We start from the raw sequence: 17,600 nt of genomic DNA, 5'->3' as shown, positions 1-17,600 counted from the left end.
TTTGGTTCGAAACCGGTTCTGCAACAACCTGGTGCTGTCCTTTTCTTTCCTGACGGTGTGTGTAGAAGTGTTAGAACAACTCTGGTTTCAGGAAAACCACGAAGCTGTTATGAAATAAACCCTTTCAGCCTTCCTAGTCATGTTTCGGCCTCAAGTGTTGTTCCACCTTTGTTGCAATAACTCAATCAGACAAATGGGTTTTTCTGTTTTTAATGACAAATATCAAGTATTCAAGGCATTTGTAAACCAAGTGTTCACAAACATCAATTAGACTTCTGCTCCTGAGGAACACGAAGCAATAAGAGCTCGACTTTCAGAATACAGCTTCTGTCCAGGAAATTCACTTTCAGTTCAAATACTGATGAAAGGAAAACAAAGGTTTTAAAAGCAAATCTACAGTCGACCTGAAGTCATCTGTGTCAGTAGTCGTCAAAACGTTTGAACAGTGGGACACTGAATCCCAGGTGGGAGGTGGACTGGACACCTTTTAATGTGTTTCACATGATGTGTGGCTTTAACAGGCTGATTCTCTGCCCTTCCCTGCAAAGAGTGTTTAGTTCACATTGCATCAATGTGTTGTGTAAGTCAAAGAAAGCCAAAAATACTCATTACATCACTTGCTTTTATATATTAACTCACTATTTTATTTCTAATAAAAATGCAAATATTTTGGAAGCCAGGCAATATTAATTACTGTTTTTCCAAGCAATATCTTCGAGTGTGAGTGAGTTTTCTAAGATGCATTCAAATATGGATCTTGGTCCATTTAATATTTTTTTACTCAAACATGTTCAGGTATTACAGTAACAGGAGATATTTAAAAAGTGGATGGGAAAAGTGTGTTAATGAACAATGACTCGGCAAGGATTTCACATTTGGCTTTTCAGTCACATTAGCAGAGGACCTGATCAATACTCCTGCATCGGTATTCCTTTTTAGAGAGCGCTGCTCAGAAGGAAGAGGAGAGAATCATTACAGATAGAGAGAAGGGCATTCTGGGTAACTTCAGCATGTCAATCATTGCACTTGTGTACTTCTATTGACAGAAAAAAAATACATTGCAATATCCAATCTCTCCCAGCCCCTCGTGACATATGCTAGATCCTTCCCATGTGAATAATACTGTTCAGGCACCATGACACAAATCCACTGTTTTTTTCTTTTTGTAATCTTATTTATTCTTTTTTTAACTACAATGTCAAGGGTTAGTTCATAAATATGCTTCTAGCTATGTTTGAGCTCTATAATATGCTTCATTTGCTTTGTCGATATTTACATGATGATCACTTATGAATAAGTAATTTGAGGTACTAAGTCACAATAATACTAAAATTAGTCACTGCCATTACCACTTTATAATCTTTACCTGGCAGAATACCATGAATCTTGGCCAAAAATGTTAAAGTTTGAAATGTTTTCACTGCATCAGAATCTCATGTCCATTGCAAACCTTTAACTAAAATGAAGTCATACTGATCAGAAAAAAATATATAATATAAACTTTATTAGGCTTGTTTCATCCTCACCCTCAAAAAAAGAAAGAAATACTAAAAATTGATTATTGTGCCACAATCTGACGCACCTGATATATCTAATATCAAATAATGCATTTTTTGTAATACTGAAAAAGTCACATTACTAGCTCTTCCAATTTTTTTCATTCCATTTAAAAAGTATATCAAATAATTATAAGCAATAACATGAATCAAAAGTTTAAAAAAAAAAAAATCTAGACAAATATATTTAAAACATTCCTGCCATGTACTGAACATTGTGTGAAACAAACCAACAGAAAATCTATTCTGCAATCTTTTCCTCAGGTATATCTTTGGGAAACCAAATTTGGCGCAGTGATAAAGTTTAATAATTAACCTTTTAACCAAGACTTTCATGGTACAGTACAGTAGGTCTGACAAACAGCAACATTCACTGGCCTTCACACAATCATCTTTCTGTCCACTAGAGGGCCCCAAACACCCAGGAACTGATTACTCTAGCTGATAAAAAGGGGTTTCGTCACGTACATGCTTGCCACGCTACTTCTTTAAAGGCCTAGACTACTAGATAACTACTATGTACATCTGATGACCATTAGAAAGGAGAAGCTATTACAATACAGAACCAAAACGATGCATCTGCCCATCTGGTGTTATTTGGTGCAATGGATTAGATCCAAATCATTTTACTCTCAAGAAATACTTTTTAAAAGGTGTCAGATTCATTAAGAAAACAGCAGGTTTGCTGCATTTAAAAAAACAAAACAAACCCCATCACATTTCCAGTTCTTCACATCTTTAGGACACTCAGTAGCTTCAGCACATGGTCAGAGATGAGATACCTTTCTTATTCTTTTCTCTTGTTTGCCACTTTGCTAATTATAAACACTGTGATCATGTCAGGTGGTGAATAATGAAATTTAAGACCTGACTGCTTTTAGTATGTGTATTTTATGTTGGTGTTATTCCAGTGTAAGAAAGACATGGTACTGACACAGTGCACCTAGTCTGATGCTGTGTATAGGCGGTGGTGCTGCATGCTGTCCTCGGTGCTGAAACAGTTGAATGCAACCGGCAATCTGTTTTCTTTTTTTTTTGTTCATAAGAACAAGCTTGTCTGACAAAGTGGCTTCACTCTGTTTTCTTAAACATAGGCTTGCTTGGCTCAATAAGTAACAATTAGCATTTATGGATAGGAAAGGATAGGATATATCAGCTATTTTACAGTTGTGAATTTTAAAAACGACTTTATCAGAAGGGCCCCTCGAGAATGCTTCGCCCCCTCTGTGGTGAGAGTCTAGCTCCGCCCCTGCCACTGGTGCTTGTCGGCTTTAAGCTACATGGTTACCTTACCAGGTAAAAATCTTGGACTCTGTGACAGCTGTTCCAAAACACAAAAGCTGAGGGCGACAAAGCTGAATATTGTCGACAGTGACTGGCTTTTTTTTTATAGCTTGCGTTTACCCTGGGAACCAGCTTTTTATACTGGACTGGCCGAGACAGCCTGAGAGGCACTGTTACGAAAAAGGAAGAAAAATAGAGGTGAGAGGCCAAAAACCAATCCATTCTATCAATTCTGAATTAGCAAACAATACATAACCAGACAAGAGAACAGGTGGATTGGCCCAAATATAAGAGAGAGGGCTGATATGTCAACAGCTCAGACTTTAAGGTAAAATGGTGTTTCTGAATGAGCCGACAACAACGTGATGTGTGAATTCACCAGAGGCGGAGAAGGAGGAGGAAAGAGGTATAGATGTAGAATACAGAGGGAGCTGTACAGTACTGAGAAGGGAGGAGCTGTACATAGGATCTTGCATAGTACAGGTTTATCAGTTGTGCTTTAGACGCTGTGTTGATGATGACTCATCTGTCTGTACAGAGATTTTAATGCCCTGCCCTTTAACAGTAGCACCATGTGATGTCTTTACATCATCCAAACCTTGAAGTGGAGGTCTGACCTTCCGTGGATGCCGTTGTGTGGCTGCAGCTGATGATATGCTTAGAGTAAAAGAACTTCGGTCAGTCTCCTGTTATCATAAACTGCAATGAGCAGCCCTTTAAGTATGGTGGGCGTATGTGTGTCTCTGCCTGTCAGTTCTACAGCAGCTTTGGAGCCCCGCCTGGTGTCTGATTGGTGTAAAGCAGACACTGAGCAGTGCAGAGACAGGAAGGCACGTGTCACAATGAACCCCGGAGGGAGGCTTAGGGAGCTCTCAGACATGGGCGGAGCCTCTGTGGTGATGCGGCAACAGGATGGGAGGGGTTATTGCTTTGAGGGCGTTGCCGGGGCAACTGAGGCTGCTGTGGCCGCGGTTGAGCAGGAGGGCAGTGGGGGGGTCGGGCCGTGGTGGGATGAACACGGGGCAGGAGCGGGTGCGGGCGTGGCTTTTCTGGCCTCCAGCGTGGCATATGAGCTCACTGACGGTGCCCAGCGGAGGCAGGTGCTGGCGCCAGCGCTCGGCCCGGTCCTCCTTGTGCTTTATCGAGTACCAGGTGAGGAAGATGAAGATGAAGCCTACGAACTTGAGGCTGGCGGCCAGGCCAAAGTAGACGAAGCGGAATGAGGTGACATCGTACTCCCAGCAAGAGCCGTGAACGCCGCAGTCCTGCTGCCACAGCATGCAGGTGGTGTCAATCACAGCACCGAAGTAGATGGGTGTGGGGATGTAGGCTGGAGAGGAAGAGAGAGAATGATTAACGCTTCAAAACAAGACCTCAGCTCTGAGCCAATCCTGTACTACATACTATTTCTCAGCAGGTTTAGTATACTCAAAAAGTCAGAATATGTACTAAAAATGTTTATTGTTGAATAAATTATTGCCTTTAAGAAAATGAAGAGCTGCTCACACAAAAAAGTAAAAAATAAAGTGTGAGTGATGGTTTAAAAGCTCAGAAAGATCTGGGTATAAAAAAGGTGTATTCATTTATTGTATACAGTATATTATGGAAATGTTTATATACTGCACACTATACACAATTAGTTGGGAAACTTGAAAATAAATTGGAGTGCTGCAGTATCACTTTTCCACCACTTGGTGGCACTGTTTTGTTTCATGAGGATCATAAACTGATCTGATCCCCTCCTGTATGTCAATGAAAGTGGACAACACCACCATTTTCTGTGGCCTAGGAAGCCTAATTAACCAGGAACTTGAATAAGCACCTCACAGACAGTGTAAAATGTATTGCAGAACTGTACAATCACATCAAAAGGTGCATATAAAACTGTTTAACCACACAAATACACAGTGTCCTACATGCCCTCAGAATACACCTTACAATGATTTATGATGTGATGTGACAACTTTATGTTCTCACAATCATACCAAGCAGATCAGAGACATGTTAGGACACTGCTTACTAACCCTCAGGCTTTTTCTACACAAATCTACGTTCACAGATTCACTCTGCAACAGCTCTGCATTCCTGCTCTCTTAAAGTGTAGGGTTTAAGCAAGGACAAGAAAGAAAACAGTCTTAGAAAACTGGAACTACAGACCAGCTGAAAACCTGGACAATGGAAATCAGATGAGACGTGATTGGCTACAGATGCTTGAACTACTACTAATTCTTCAACATCTGCTCTTTATGATTAGGTGGACACAACAAAGAAGTGTTTTATCCTGATTCGCAATGTCACAAAACATACACTGCTTGCTCCTTATATTTCTGCCCACTCACTGCAGTGTCAATAACTTACCAAGAGTTCGAAGCAAGACAAACTGCATGCCAAGAGCAAAAGGCCTCTCCTGTTCATCGACAGACCTAAGAAAAGAGGAACATAGCATGTAAATTATGTAAAGTCACTTCACTGCACAGAAAAATAGACCCCTGATCATCACCTGTGATGGTAATCATCACCAGCTCCTGAAAACCCGCTCATTACCTGAGAGTGACGATGATGGCAGAGGGCTGGGCACAGGCGGTGATAAGAGTGACGATGAAAAGGAAGATGAGGAAAGGTATGAGCGTGTTGCAGGTGCGGTCACATTTCCCAGACAATGCGTAGCCATTCTCGTTCAGGTAAGTTTTGACGATGACCAGCTGCAGCTGGTTGACCTGGCCGCCAGAGGACGGAGTGATGACCTGTCTGCTCTGCACGCAGCCGCAGTCCGTGTAATTCCTAATCTGTAGATGACAAACAATATGTACAATATGAATATCGTAATATCAACTCAGATGAGACTGATGAAGATTTGGAGCTAATTCCATGTAAAAAAAAACTACTTGATGTGGCTGCATACAAAAATCTAATGTAAACACAGAGACAGACTGGGTGGCACCAGCAATGTATCGCAATCAGGACGAAGAATCTGGACATTTCCTTTCCTCATGTTGTTATTATTTCCTATCTGACATTGTTGCGCCGTGTGACACATCCTGTACTTTCATAGCAATGGGAGGAGAATGTACAGAACGCAGGTCTTTGTTTATCATGAACTGTGTCCAAAGTTGATTCAATAGTTTTTCATTCAACTTAGAATGAGCTCCATAGAAAATATTTCTGAGACAGGAAAACAGAAAGGAGCTACGAGTGAACAGAGTACATAGATGTGTGTGTTCTGAGCCTGTGTGTGTGCACTCACCCCGGTGCTATCATTGCCCACAGTGCTGCATCCAGCCAGGCAGGGGTTGAAATAGGTAATGCCATCAGAGCCGCAGACTGGAGCGTACTCATGGATCCTGCAGCCACAGTTCACGTTGCAACTACCCGTCAGATTCCTGTGAGTCATCGTGAGGGTTGGACTGCAAAATGGACACAGATGGAAACATTTGTTAAGAATAAGAGGAGACTAATCACATCCATTTACCTAACCACACTATGAAAACTGAAGGTCATTAGTTTAAAGGGAATACTGTACAGGCCACTTCATTCATGTTCTATTCTGTGGAGGCACTACATGCTTGTCTGTAACACTTGTTTTTTTTAGTGATGATTCCATTCAAAACCTATTGGACAGTATTTTCAGTGATGCTGTGTCAGCAGGGGCCACTTAACTAGCTGTTGAAGCATTTATTTCCTAAACATTCATTTATCAAGGTTTGTCTCAGCGCCACTTCTTTTACCAGTGTGGCCCTGCTGAGGTAGCAGCACACCATTTAGCTCCCGAAAAATTGAAAACAAATTTAGTTGCATTTTACACCACATTTTTCATAAAACCTGAAGCTTCCTGCTGCAAATGAGATAATACTTCTTCTCCCCACTCTCCTTCCCTGTATGGCATCACTCACATTATAATAAACATACAGTATGTTCAGTTGCAGTACGGTATTCTTACATTGCAGTATACTGAATCACTTAAAAAAATTGTTTTGTTTCATAGAACGGAAACTCCCAATCTTCTCCGCAGTGTTTACTGTACTCAGTGTCTTGATTTTAATCTTCTGCACATAATCCCTTTATTTAGCTTTAATCTCGCCCTCCACCTGGTTGTGTAATATGCGATGATGATAGAAGGACAGGGACGATGGTGTGAGGAAGTGACACCTCAGCGGCTGGAGCGGTCGTGTGGGAACAGTCACTCTAACCCAAACAGGACTTTAGCTTCGTCTAAACCAGGAGCAGTGAAGCGAGTCCTGGGTTTTTTCTGGGAGGCTTCGCTCTGAGCCCAGCGGAACAGCCGGGGACAGGCCCTAACAACACAACAGCCTGGGCTAATGCAGACACATACACACATACAGTCGATACTGATGTGACATCTCTTTTTGGAAGTTTGTTATTTTATTATTTGAATGAAAGAAAACCAGCCAAATTGGAAGAAAAATCTTAAGTTATTATCTAACTCTTACATCAGTCAAACATTAATTCTGCACCAGACCAGTGATCCTCATTTTTAGATTAGTTGTCATAGGAGAATCACACATTTGGGCTTCTCCTGACATAACAGTGTCACATTCCACTGTGACACTGTGTCTGTGTGTCTGTGTGTGTGTGTGTGTGTGTGTGTGTGTGTGTGTGTGTGTGTGTGTGTGTGTGTGTGTGTGTGTGTGTGTGTGTGTGTGTGTGTTTGCATGCACGTAAAAAAGCTTCGGCCCCCCTGGAGTCGCAGGCTCACTGCACTGATTGCACATGTCCTTTTGTAGAATAAACCCCGACCTTCGCTGAACCCTCCAGATGTGTCACTGTGTGCAGGCTGCACTGCATAAAACCCCAAGAGAGCCAAGAGACCAAGTGGTTTAATCTGGTTTAGCACTGCAGACACTGAACAGGGAGAATGATGGCAAACAAATCTATGAGCTCTGAAGGTTCATCAAGAACAAAAGTTATATTTCGTAGCGGATGAAACTACAGTGTGTTGTGCTGAATTACAACTAGGCCAACTCATAATAATGAAACGCTTTTGTAGATCTTTTAAAAATATTACATAACTTGATTTTGGCTCCAAAAAGGTTGAGGACCTTTGGTGTTGTCCATGTCACATTATCTCCAGCCTGTCAGCGGGAAGAGAGCTACGTCTAGACTACTGTGTGAGAACAGACAAGTGACACAAAGGGTGGGCTCGGCTAAACATTCCTCATGTGGGTGCTACCAGTGACTAGAAACCAGTACTGTTCATAATGAGGTGCCCCACCAGCTCACAGAGTCTTGTTGACCCCTCTATAAAAACCAGCTTAAACAAAGACCCCTGTTATTAATGGGTCAGCTACGGGACTTTAAAGGGCACATGGACAAATAATCCACTTGATTATCTTAGAGATGTGAAAAGTAAATTTCACAGAGTCTTTGCAGTTTCACCTTTGTGTGCTCAGTATTTAGTGGGCAACTGACAACTACTCCTATGACGAATCAAATATGACTAATTGCATCATTAACTTTTTAATTCAAAGTTGGTAATACGTTTACACCATGTCTTTTGCGTCATCCAAGGTGACTCCATGCCTGGTGTAACTGACTCAAGCATGTGCCTGTATGAGTGTCTTCATAACCATGTGTGCCAACAAGACGTCCACTCCATATTTCTGTCCGCAGGGCTGACACATGACTGTTTGTTAACTCTGCAGCCTGGCTGCTGATGTGGTGTCGAGCAGCAGCTTCAGAAATAGAAGTGGCGGTGATTCACCGGAGCCACGAGAGCAGATGCCAGTGTTGCTAATTAATCCTTCACACTCCGCCACAACGCCACTACACATGATGATGATGGCTGGAGCGTTGACAACATCTAAGAGCCACACACTCCTCCAAGGTGTGTGTATTTCAGATACGACTTCATATCCAGTCTGAAGTGTTTCTCAAAAAAAGACGTTAAGACATGTATAACTTGCTCCCAAATGCTTTATATAAACAAAACAAGATTTAGAGAGAAATCTAGAGTCTCCTGCAAAATTCTGTAAGATTTTAGACAAATGTATATTTCTGGATAGAAACAGAACATTTATTTTGCATTAAAAACTTGCAGCAAAACATTGAGAAACTAGTCTAGTGGTATCAGTAGACTTGTTCTTACCCAGTAGTGTAGGGTATGTTGATGCCTCCTAGATTAATGCTCTCACAGCCCACTATGAAGAGCGTGGAAAAGCAAAGCAGAGACACCCCGCTGCAGATCATAGCCAGTTTCGCTGACTCTCTGGCACCAAGTTTCAGCTTCTTGATGATATAACCCCCCAACACGATGCCTACCCCCGCGCTGGGTACAATGATCACACCTGTGAGAGAGATCAGAGAAAAGAAGGGTGGGTGAGAAGGGGAAAAAACCCTTAAGTGTTGCAAACAGCACACAAATAGAGCTGTTAATTTGTGTCATGAAATTTTTTTTAACTGTTAATCACAGTAAAGCATGACTGACTTAGTGCAATAAACGTCTGATGTATGTTTCCATTGAACACGTGAATGTCATACTTTTATTTGATACGATTTTATGGTGTCTTGTTGGACACGGCTGCTTGAAAAAGAAACGTCAATATCAATGTGACTTAAACCAAGAATAAACAACTTCAAAAGGAGAAAAAAGAACCAGAATAGGCTACAATGTGACCAGGCAATGAGTCATTTCAGGCTGTGGCACTGCACAGCACGTGCTCTCCGTCCCCTAGAGCTAGTCTAATTGACAGCATGGAGAAAGGCAAAGCTGGCTGCTGGCAGGATGGACCGGGTGGTAAGTGTCAGCGTGCAGGATTTAAGGCCCGGGAAGGCGGCACATGGCAGGCCTCAAGCTCAGCCACAGGCACTCACAGCCGGGTAACGAGCAAGATCGGGTCAGTCAGCGGGGATAGAGGGTCGTCAAAGACAGAGGATCAGAGGAGAAGTGATCCAAGTAGGCAGAAATGTTATCTGGCTTTTCCTTTTCTGTATATATGTGTTTGTGTCAAATCAAGAGAAACACGGAGAGGGCAAAAGACAGAAAGAGGGAAAGTGTTTCTCGGAGCACGCTTAGTAAAACCCTCACCACAGACATCTGTAGCATAATATCCTGTAAGTGCATGTCTCTGTTATAAAACCTTACACTTTCTGCAGGATTAAACATGTACACATCAAAAACCAGATATCATATCAGTGACATAAGCTGCACGCACGCACACACTACACTTCAGTGGTAAATGCTCACATATTTTATCTGGATTAAACATGGCTATGCCTGCATGAAAGTATGTGAGCAATTTAATAAATGTGTGCATGTATGCATGTCAGTTAATCTAGTCTCCAGGTCATACTGGAGATATGCTTTGACTCTTGTGACAAACCTTTGTGTTGTCAACAGCTTGTAATGTAGATGAATAATATGAATGGAAAGTGCATATTTGAAAAGAATAAACTAAAAAAAAGTAAAAGAAAAAACAAGAAGAGAGCAGCAACAGAAGCATTGGGGGGGGGGGGGGGACTGCACTGCAGCTGAGGGAGGTGTGAGTGATAGGTTACGGTGCTATTTCTGTAAAAACATCTAATGAGCATGTAGCGGTGGCAGCCTTTTAACCGGGCAAGATACAGACTCAACAAAAGGTGGTAATTTACGAGATTTCCATTTATGTTATTTTGACATCTTTGGTGCCACACGTTGCTTTTTTATAGTGCAATGATTTTCCTACAGATTGCCGCACAACTAGAGCCATGACATTTCCCTTTACATTTGGAGCTGTATATTGTTACTAAATGCCAGAAAAGCAACTGGTGATGCTACCTGAAACATAAAATGCATCACTTCCTGCACAGCTATGAAATTTTCGACACATCGCATTCAGAAAATACGACAAATGCCACATAAAAGCTTTCATGACCTGAACCAACACTACATCACATACATTTTTCATCATCACCATCACCTTTTTTTCAGCAGTTGATTATAAAAAATTCTCTCCACTCAAAAATGTATTATAGTTATTGTACCTACAATTGAATGATATTCCCTACAATTGTTCTGTTCAATGAGTTCCAATGAACAGAATGATGTATGTGCAGATTTTGACACTGCAAGGCTGTTTTTATATTCATCTTCTGAGAGCGGAAAATTCAGCTCATTTAAAATCGGATTTTAAGGGTGGTGCTCCTACGAGTATGTTTTGTGACATCACAACTAGTTTTAAAGCCAATCCTGCTCCAACATTCAATTTACACAAGTGTGATGTGGAAACTTGAAGCCTTCATTGTACATACACTGAAAACATACTTTTCATTGAAGTTGGACACATCTTGCGTCTAACAGTTCAACTTCTGAAAACGAATATATTTGCATATTCATACATTCTGGACATTTTTCATGAAGGAGAACTTTTATGTAGAAGAACATATCAGACACACTTTACTGTTCCAAACAAAGTATTTTCATGTGTATTAATACATGTCTGGAGGGGATTTTTAGCTTTAGCTGCTGCATGTATGCTCACCAGCTAGTTGCTAACTTTGTTTATCTGCTTTGCTATTTGCTGCTGGACAGTTAACTATAATTTTTGCAGAAAACAGCTGTTTACTGTGTGGAAATAAATATTTATGAGAGTGGTGAATCTAAATAAAAAAAGTAAAGTTGTGGGCTGTAAAACTAAACAATGAGCGAAAAGCTGTTATAAAGCGCTGTAGAGCTGAGGGAAATGGTGGACTTGGGCACTACTTCTTTGTGGGTTTGTCATTATGAGCAAACCCCTTCAGCAATATACAGTAATTTTACCCAATTTTGATATAAAATATTCACTATAATACCTACAATAAATACTTGCAAAAACAATGACATTCCCTTCTTCCACAGCTATATTGTGTGTTACATACTAATTAGCAAATGTTAGCATATTAACATGCTAAACTAAGATAGTGAACATTACCTGCAAAACATCAGGGTGTTAACGTTGTCATTAGGATCATATTAGCATGCTGACGTAGCATCTTGCTCAAAGCAGAGCCGTGTCCATATCTTTCTTTTTTAATTTGCTAAGAGCAATGTACACATGTAGGTCGTGGTTAAGCTAAATAGCAACTACTTCATTTCACCTATACAGTTTGATTTTTAGTTGTCTGAAAGTAATTTTAGTTCCTAAATATTCCCTGACATTGCTTAAAATAGTTGAAAGCTAAACCTAAGTGGATTAGATACTGGGTTTTAAATTTGATTAAATAGCATCAAACCTCAACCCTCCTGGCATTATTAGACGCTATCGTGATACTATGTAAAAACATAAGAAATGATTAATTTACACATATATAATCAGAACTCTGGTCTCCCGGTTCATCCATTCTTAAAAAACAATCCCACACAATCATCAGGGAAATGTCACAGTTGGTCAGTCCATCTGGCTGCCCGAGGAATCACTGTGCTCCCATCAACAGGAGTGCCCTCTCCTCCTCCTCTTCTCCAACCATCATCACATACCAGCAGCTTGGCATCGTTTGGGTAGCCATGGTAACCACACCACCCGTCTGCCCTTACCCCTTGTATCCTGGCAACAGGCAGATGAGATGAGGCAATGGTATTGTGTAAGTGTGTGTATGTATGTATGCTTGTCTAGAAAACAACCATATGCTAGCCAGAAGAATACTTGGACGCACACAAAAACACCTTTTTGCTGTCACAGTCGTAATTGATTTTTTTAAAGTCACTTCTTGCTGCAATAATCCTGATACCAGATTAGTTGTGTATTAGCACCACTGGTTTAGACGTGACTGAAGGATTAGACTAGTTCTTTGTACATATCTGGTGCACAATTTACAGGCAAAGCAGAGGGTAGAGTGTGTGTGTGTGTATGTGTGTGTGTGTGTGTGTGTGTGTGTGTGTGTGTGTGTGTGTGTGTGTGTGTGTGTGTGTGTGTGTGTGTGTGTGTGTGTGTGTGTGTGTGTGTGTGAGACACTGTTACGATGGATGTCTCCTGCAGTATGTAACGGAAGATTATCAGTGAATGAAAGTCGGCATGACTCCATGACTCACAACGCTGCCCTCCGACTGTGAATCCCTGTGTGCACATCGAGAGGTGAGAACAAGACTAATGGTGCATGATGATGGATCATTTATCAGGACACGTAACATAACTACACAGAAATGGCACATAATGTAGAATAGACCAAATTTCACAGCGGCCATTATACTGTATTTCAAAAATTATGTATTCACTTTACTTTTAAGTCAATGCAGAAATTAGATTTTTTTTTTTTTTAAATGCTACAGAAAAAGATAAATTCAGTTTTGCCTCACTGATCTGATAGTATGAGGATCTTCAGACATTTTCAGTGACAATTCAATTAACATACGACATGACTGCTTTATCACCGCATTATTATAGGGCTGGCAAATTAACACTGAATTTCAACAGCAAGGATTTTTTCGACAATGATGATTAAGTGTCATGGCATACGGCTACAGTGTATAAAAGGGAAGCTTCTCACACCTAATTTAACAAATAAATAACCCGAATTTGGTTCTTGAAAGCCGTACAGCCATAACAAAGAGAATGATTTAACAAAAGAAAGACATAAAAAGAGAGACTTACCAGTGTATATGCTGGCATTGGAGGCGGGGATACCAAACTGTGACTCAATAAACTTTGGGATGAAGGTGATGAAGGCGGTGACGATGGCACACTCTGCCGTGTAGGACAGGCTGACAAACAGAAAGGTCATGTTGCTGAGGATCCTCAACGCTGCCTTGGGGAGATCTGAGGAGGGACAGGAGACACAGGCAGAGCACTTCATTACTGTGGTGCTGTAATTAACACACAATCAGTGTCTTAATTTGGCTTTCACTCACTCCCACATAAACTGAACTGGATGGAATCTTCAGAGTTATCATTATTACTTGAAAGCTGTAATTAAGAGACAACTGAAAAAGCTGGATCTGTAACCCAAATAAACCTTATGTAATAATGGCATTAGGTTAACATCAGCTCTAAACGCACTCACACATTCAAACATGCACTCAGCTGTGTCTAATTACATCTGGTTATGTATTCTTGTTTCATATGCTCAGTGATTCTCAAACAAAACACATTCAGGTTATAAATGAACACAATCTAAACAACAATGCTGCCTTTTTATTACCTGTCTGTGCCTGCAGGTGTAGCCTGAAATAAATTTGAGTCTACAGAAACTCATATTAAGCTATGATTATGTTAGCTGTATAACACAAGCATGTGGATCATGTGGCTCTATGCTGAGAGCACAAAACAAACCAAGCTCTGCAAATCCAGCATGAATGCTGTCATCCTTGGTTCATCATAACAAGAACAAACATGCCCTTTTACATCTGCCTGAGGCCAGTGTCTATACGATTTGGCCGACATGATGCAGAATGCCTTCTCATATTGTCACTCACAAGTCATGTGGTCAAACTGTAAGTACATTACTGTTACTAGGCAGAATCAAAGGTTCAATTCTAAACCAGCTAGATGAGCAAACCTAACAAAAGTGGGAGGAAGCATTTTTATTCAACTGATCTCCCAAGATAAAACGCTGTTGTCACTTTCGGTCCATCAGAGCAAATCATTTTCCAAACAAGAGCTAATAAGGATTCAGTTTCTTAATCACAGTCACATCAGCAGGGCAGATGCTTGCTGTCATGGCAACTCAAACATGGGCCTCTCAATTGAAAGCATTTCCTACCAAATTATGACTCCTCCATACTGTCCATGAAACTCCACAAGATGACAATAGCATTGAATGGCCATTTTCTATGTCACAATTAGCCAAATTATTAAAAATGCCTTTTGCACTTTTATAAATTAAATGATCCTTAAACACACTCCTCAACATCAAGTCCTTTAATCCAAACATCATGTTTAATCCACAAATGTATGATACGATGTGAGAAAAAAATTACAAAGCCCACCTCTGAGAGCGTGTCCTGTTCTCAGGTCATTTTGGGGCTATTACTGTACAATGGTCTTCTTGATTTCTCACCCCTTGTATAAGAACAGCTTGTCTTAAATGTTCTTGCCAGGAACACACAGTTAAAGAAAACCACGTTCCCAGCAGCACTGACATACAAACTCCTTCATCCCAACAAGACTCAGGCATAAGATTTCAGGAGCAGTGTGACAGAATGTGGACCTCCATAATCCACAGGGAGCTAAGAATCAAGGTGCTGCTTTTCTACAGTAAGATGAGTCAGCTGATGGAATCTGGGCACCTGGTAACTGTAGATGTAGCAAGCTCTGTGAAAGACCCAGGACACACTGCAGAGACTACACCTCCCAGCAGACTGGGAGAAAATTGCTGTGAACTGTTAATATCTGGTTTGTCCTTTTCCCCTTCTTACATCAATCACCATTAATAACACTATAAATAAGTATTATTTGTCTTTCATACAAATAACACAGAGAGCATGAGACAGAAAATCATCAGAAATATTTTTTTGTTTGTTTATTCTGTTTCAGAAGGACAGAAAAGGCCCCTTTATCAAAAGTGATTATCGACAACTTAAAGAAGCGAGGTCACACGTGTGCATGCAAAGCTTCTTAATTCAAATGAATTCTAACTTCTTTGAACTTGAAAAGTCAGACCTCTAAACATTTGGCTGGAGACAGCATGCCTAACTGAGCATACAATTTGGATCTCCAGTTTAGACCGGTGGTCTTAAGCCCTTGGCTGAGGGCAAATATTATGACTTCAGAGTCATAAGGCTATCATTAGAGCTTCTTCAGGATCACGTGCTTCACAGATGTCACGAAGCAAAGAAAGAAAAACAGAGAGGGCAGGAAGTATGTGAAGTAGCTTTTTATTGCTTTTTATTAGGGAGGTTATTAAAAAGCTGGCCACCCCTTGACTGGGTGGCACAGTGCCTTGATTTGGGGATAGCCATCTCAGCACTAATTCAACTAATCTTGTTGTAATGTAGGTGGGGAAATGTTAGCATCTATCAGTGTTCTCCCAGATCAAAGGTAGGAATAATATAGTGACGCTAATTATTTCATTCCTGGGGAGCTGGGCTGTAATCCTGTCTGGAGGGGGACAGATGGTGAGTTCCTGTTGACGTCTCCAGCAGCTGCTCTCTTAATCAGAATCAATGGCTCGCAATAAATTGCCACACTTGGTTTTTTGTTTGTTTGTTTTATTTTATTTGATGACTTGCAAATTGCTTAATTTATCTGCTTTTCGAAGACATTTCTCTTTGAGGCAGGACAGGTTTGTAATATGCTCTGTAGATAACACAAGTGGGTTAACTTATGAAACTGGTTAAGTCTAAGACATGGATTTGATATATGACTGTTAATTCTACTAGTGCTAAATCAATTAGATGACTGATCTGTTGGTCATCAGAAAATGTATTTAAATAATCAGTTACTTATTTAAGTCTAGCTACTCATGTGAAGATTTGCTAGTTTTCTCAGTTTTATATCTTTGTAAACTTTTGGACTTTGGATTGTTGGTCAGAGAAAAAGACATTTGAAGAAGAGGTCACATTGGATTACATTATCAATTCTTATACCTAAACTCAGAGTATCAACAAATACTAAATACTGATCACATACCAGTGTATTCTTTTTCTCAATTTCAAATCTTTATACCTTACCATATGGAATTGCTGTGGAAAATCGGAGTCAGCAGCACACCATGACAGAATGAATGTAACTGATATTGGAAACACTAAATTTTGACATTGCCACTGTATTCAGTGTGGATTGGTCACATCATGGCAGATACTTGATCCGCCTAATAAGGTCAGCATCTGCGCTGATACCAATACTTACCTTTGGAAAAACTTGGGATGAGCATTTCTTACTATTTTCTGACATTTTACAGTTTTATAGTTTTTAATTAACTGAGAATATTACCAATAAATGCATCAAGTCAAAGAAGTATATCTGTATCTTACAGTATCTGTATTTAAATCCTGTCAGGTAAGTCATAAGTACTGAATATGAAATGTGATACATTTGGCAGCAACTGGTCACTGATACTAACTAATACTGCATGAAGAGTACAGAAAAATATGCTACAAATTGCTTTCAAACAGCAGTTGACCAAGGTCTGGAACATTCAAGTCTGTCCTTTTACGTACATTACTGAAATTATTCAGTATTAGAATTTTTTTAGTGTCTGCTGTAGATCTGAAGGGCAAAAAAAAAGCTTGCTGAAAAGAACCACTTCACTGCTGCATATCTTTCACAGAAAATGCTGAATTTGTGCTATAGACAAAACACACACATCTCAATAGAAGGACACACGCAGCACTAAAAAAAACATTACAGATCCAAACATTGAAGTGCCTGAGTGAGCAAAATTGGACCTAGTTTGCACAACAGCCCAAAACATCCTGCTGGGACAAGAACAACAGCAGGAGAGCTAACACTGGCTTGAAGATGGTGTACTGCATGCATGGTTACAATACGTATGTGCGTTCAAGGACTAAATCCTGTCTGTACTGCGCTGGGTTGTGCACATAAGCATGGATAAATGCAGCCTTTTAAATACATGTTAGAACTCATGATGGTCATTTTGCGTATGATGAAGAGTGCAGTGGTTTTGTTCCTCTTGCTGAGTCCATTGACTCCTGTGTGTGGAAATGTGACTGAGTTCTCCTGAGACCTCATTTAAGAGAGAGAGAGACACAGAGAGAGAGTGTGAGAGAGAGAGAGAGAGAGACAGAGAGAGTGAGAGTGAGAGTGAGAGTGAGAGTGAGAGAGAGAGAGAGAGAGAGAGAGAGAGAGAGAGAGAGAGAGAGAGAGAGAGAGAGAGAGAGAAGAGGAAGCTTGG

At 40.5% G+C, this 17,600-nt stretch overlaps 1 protein-coding gene across 1 annotated transcript in view; it reads right to left on the bottom strand.

Annotated features, from left to right (window-relative positions):
• Positions 1–200: 200 nt before the first annotated feature.
• The window catches only part of LOC134002520 (solute carrier organic anion transporter family member 5A1), a 39,812-nt gene continuing 22,412 nt past the window's right edge, over positions 201–17,600 (bottom strand). The window contains 6 exon segments of the mRNA XM_062441871.1: positions 201–4,170; positions 5,199–5,263; positions 5,385–5,626; positions 6,085–6,244; positions 8,944–9,142; positions 13,400–13,564. Of these exon segments, the coding sequence (XP_062297855.1) occupies positions 3,713–4,170; positions 5,199–5,263; positions 5,385–5,626; positions 6,085–6,244; positions 8,944–9,142; positions 13,400–13,564 (1,289 nt within the window). The 3' untranslated portion in view covers positions 201–3,712.

This window comes from Scomber scombrus, chromosome 20 (assembly GCF_963691925.1).
Source record: "Scomber scombrus chromosome 20, fScoSco1.1, whole genome shotgun sequence".
In the NCBI taxonomy this organism is placed as follows: domain Eukaryota; kingdom Metazoa; phylum Chordata; class Actinopteri; order Scombriformes; family Scombridae; genus Scomber; species Scomber scombrus.
The sequence above is the reverse complement of the archived record's forward strand: the minus strand, read 5'-3'. Positions and strand labels throughout refer to the sequence as shown.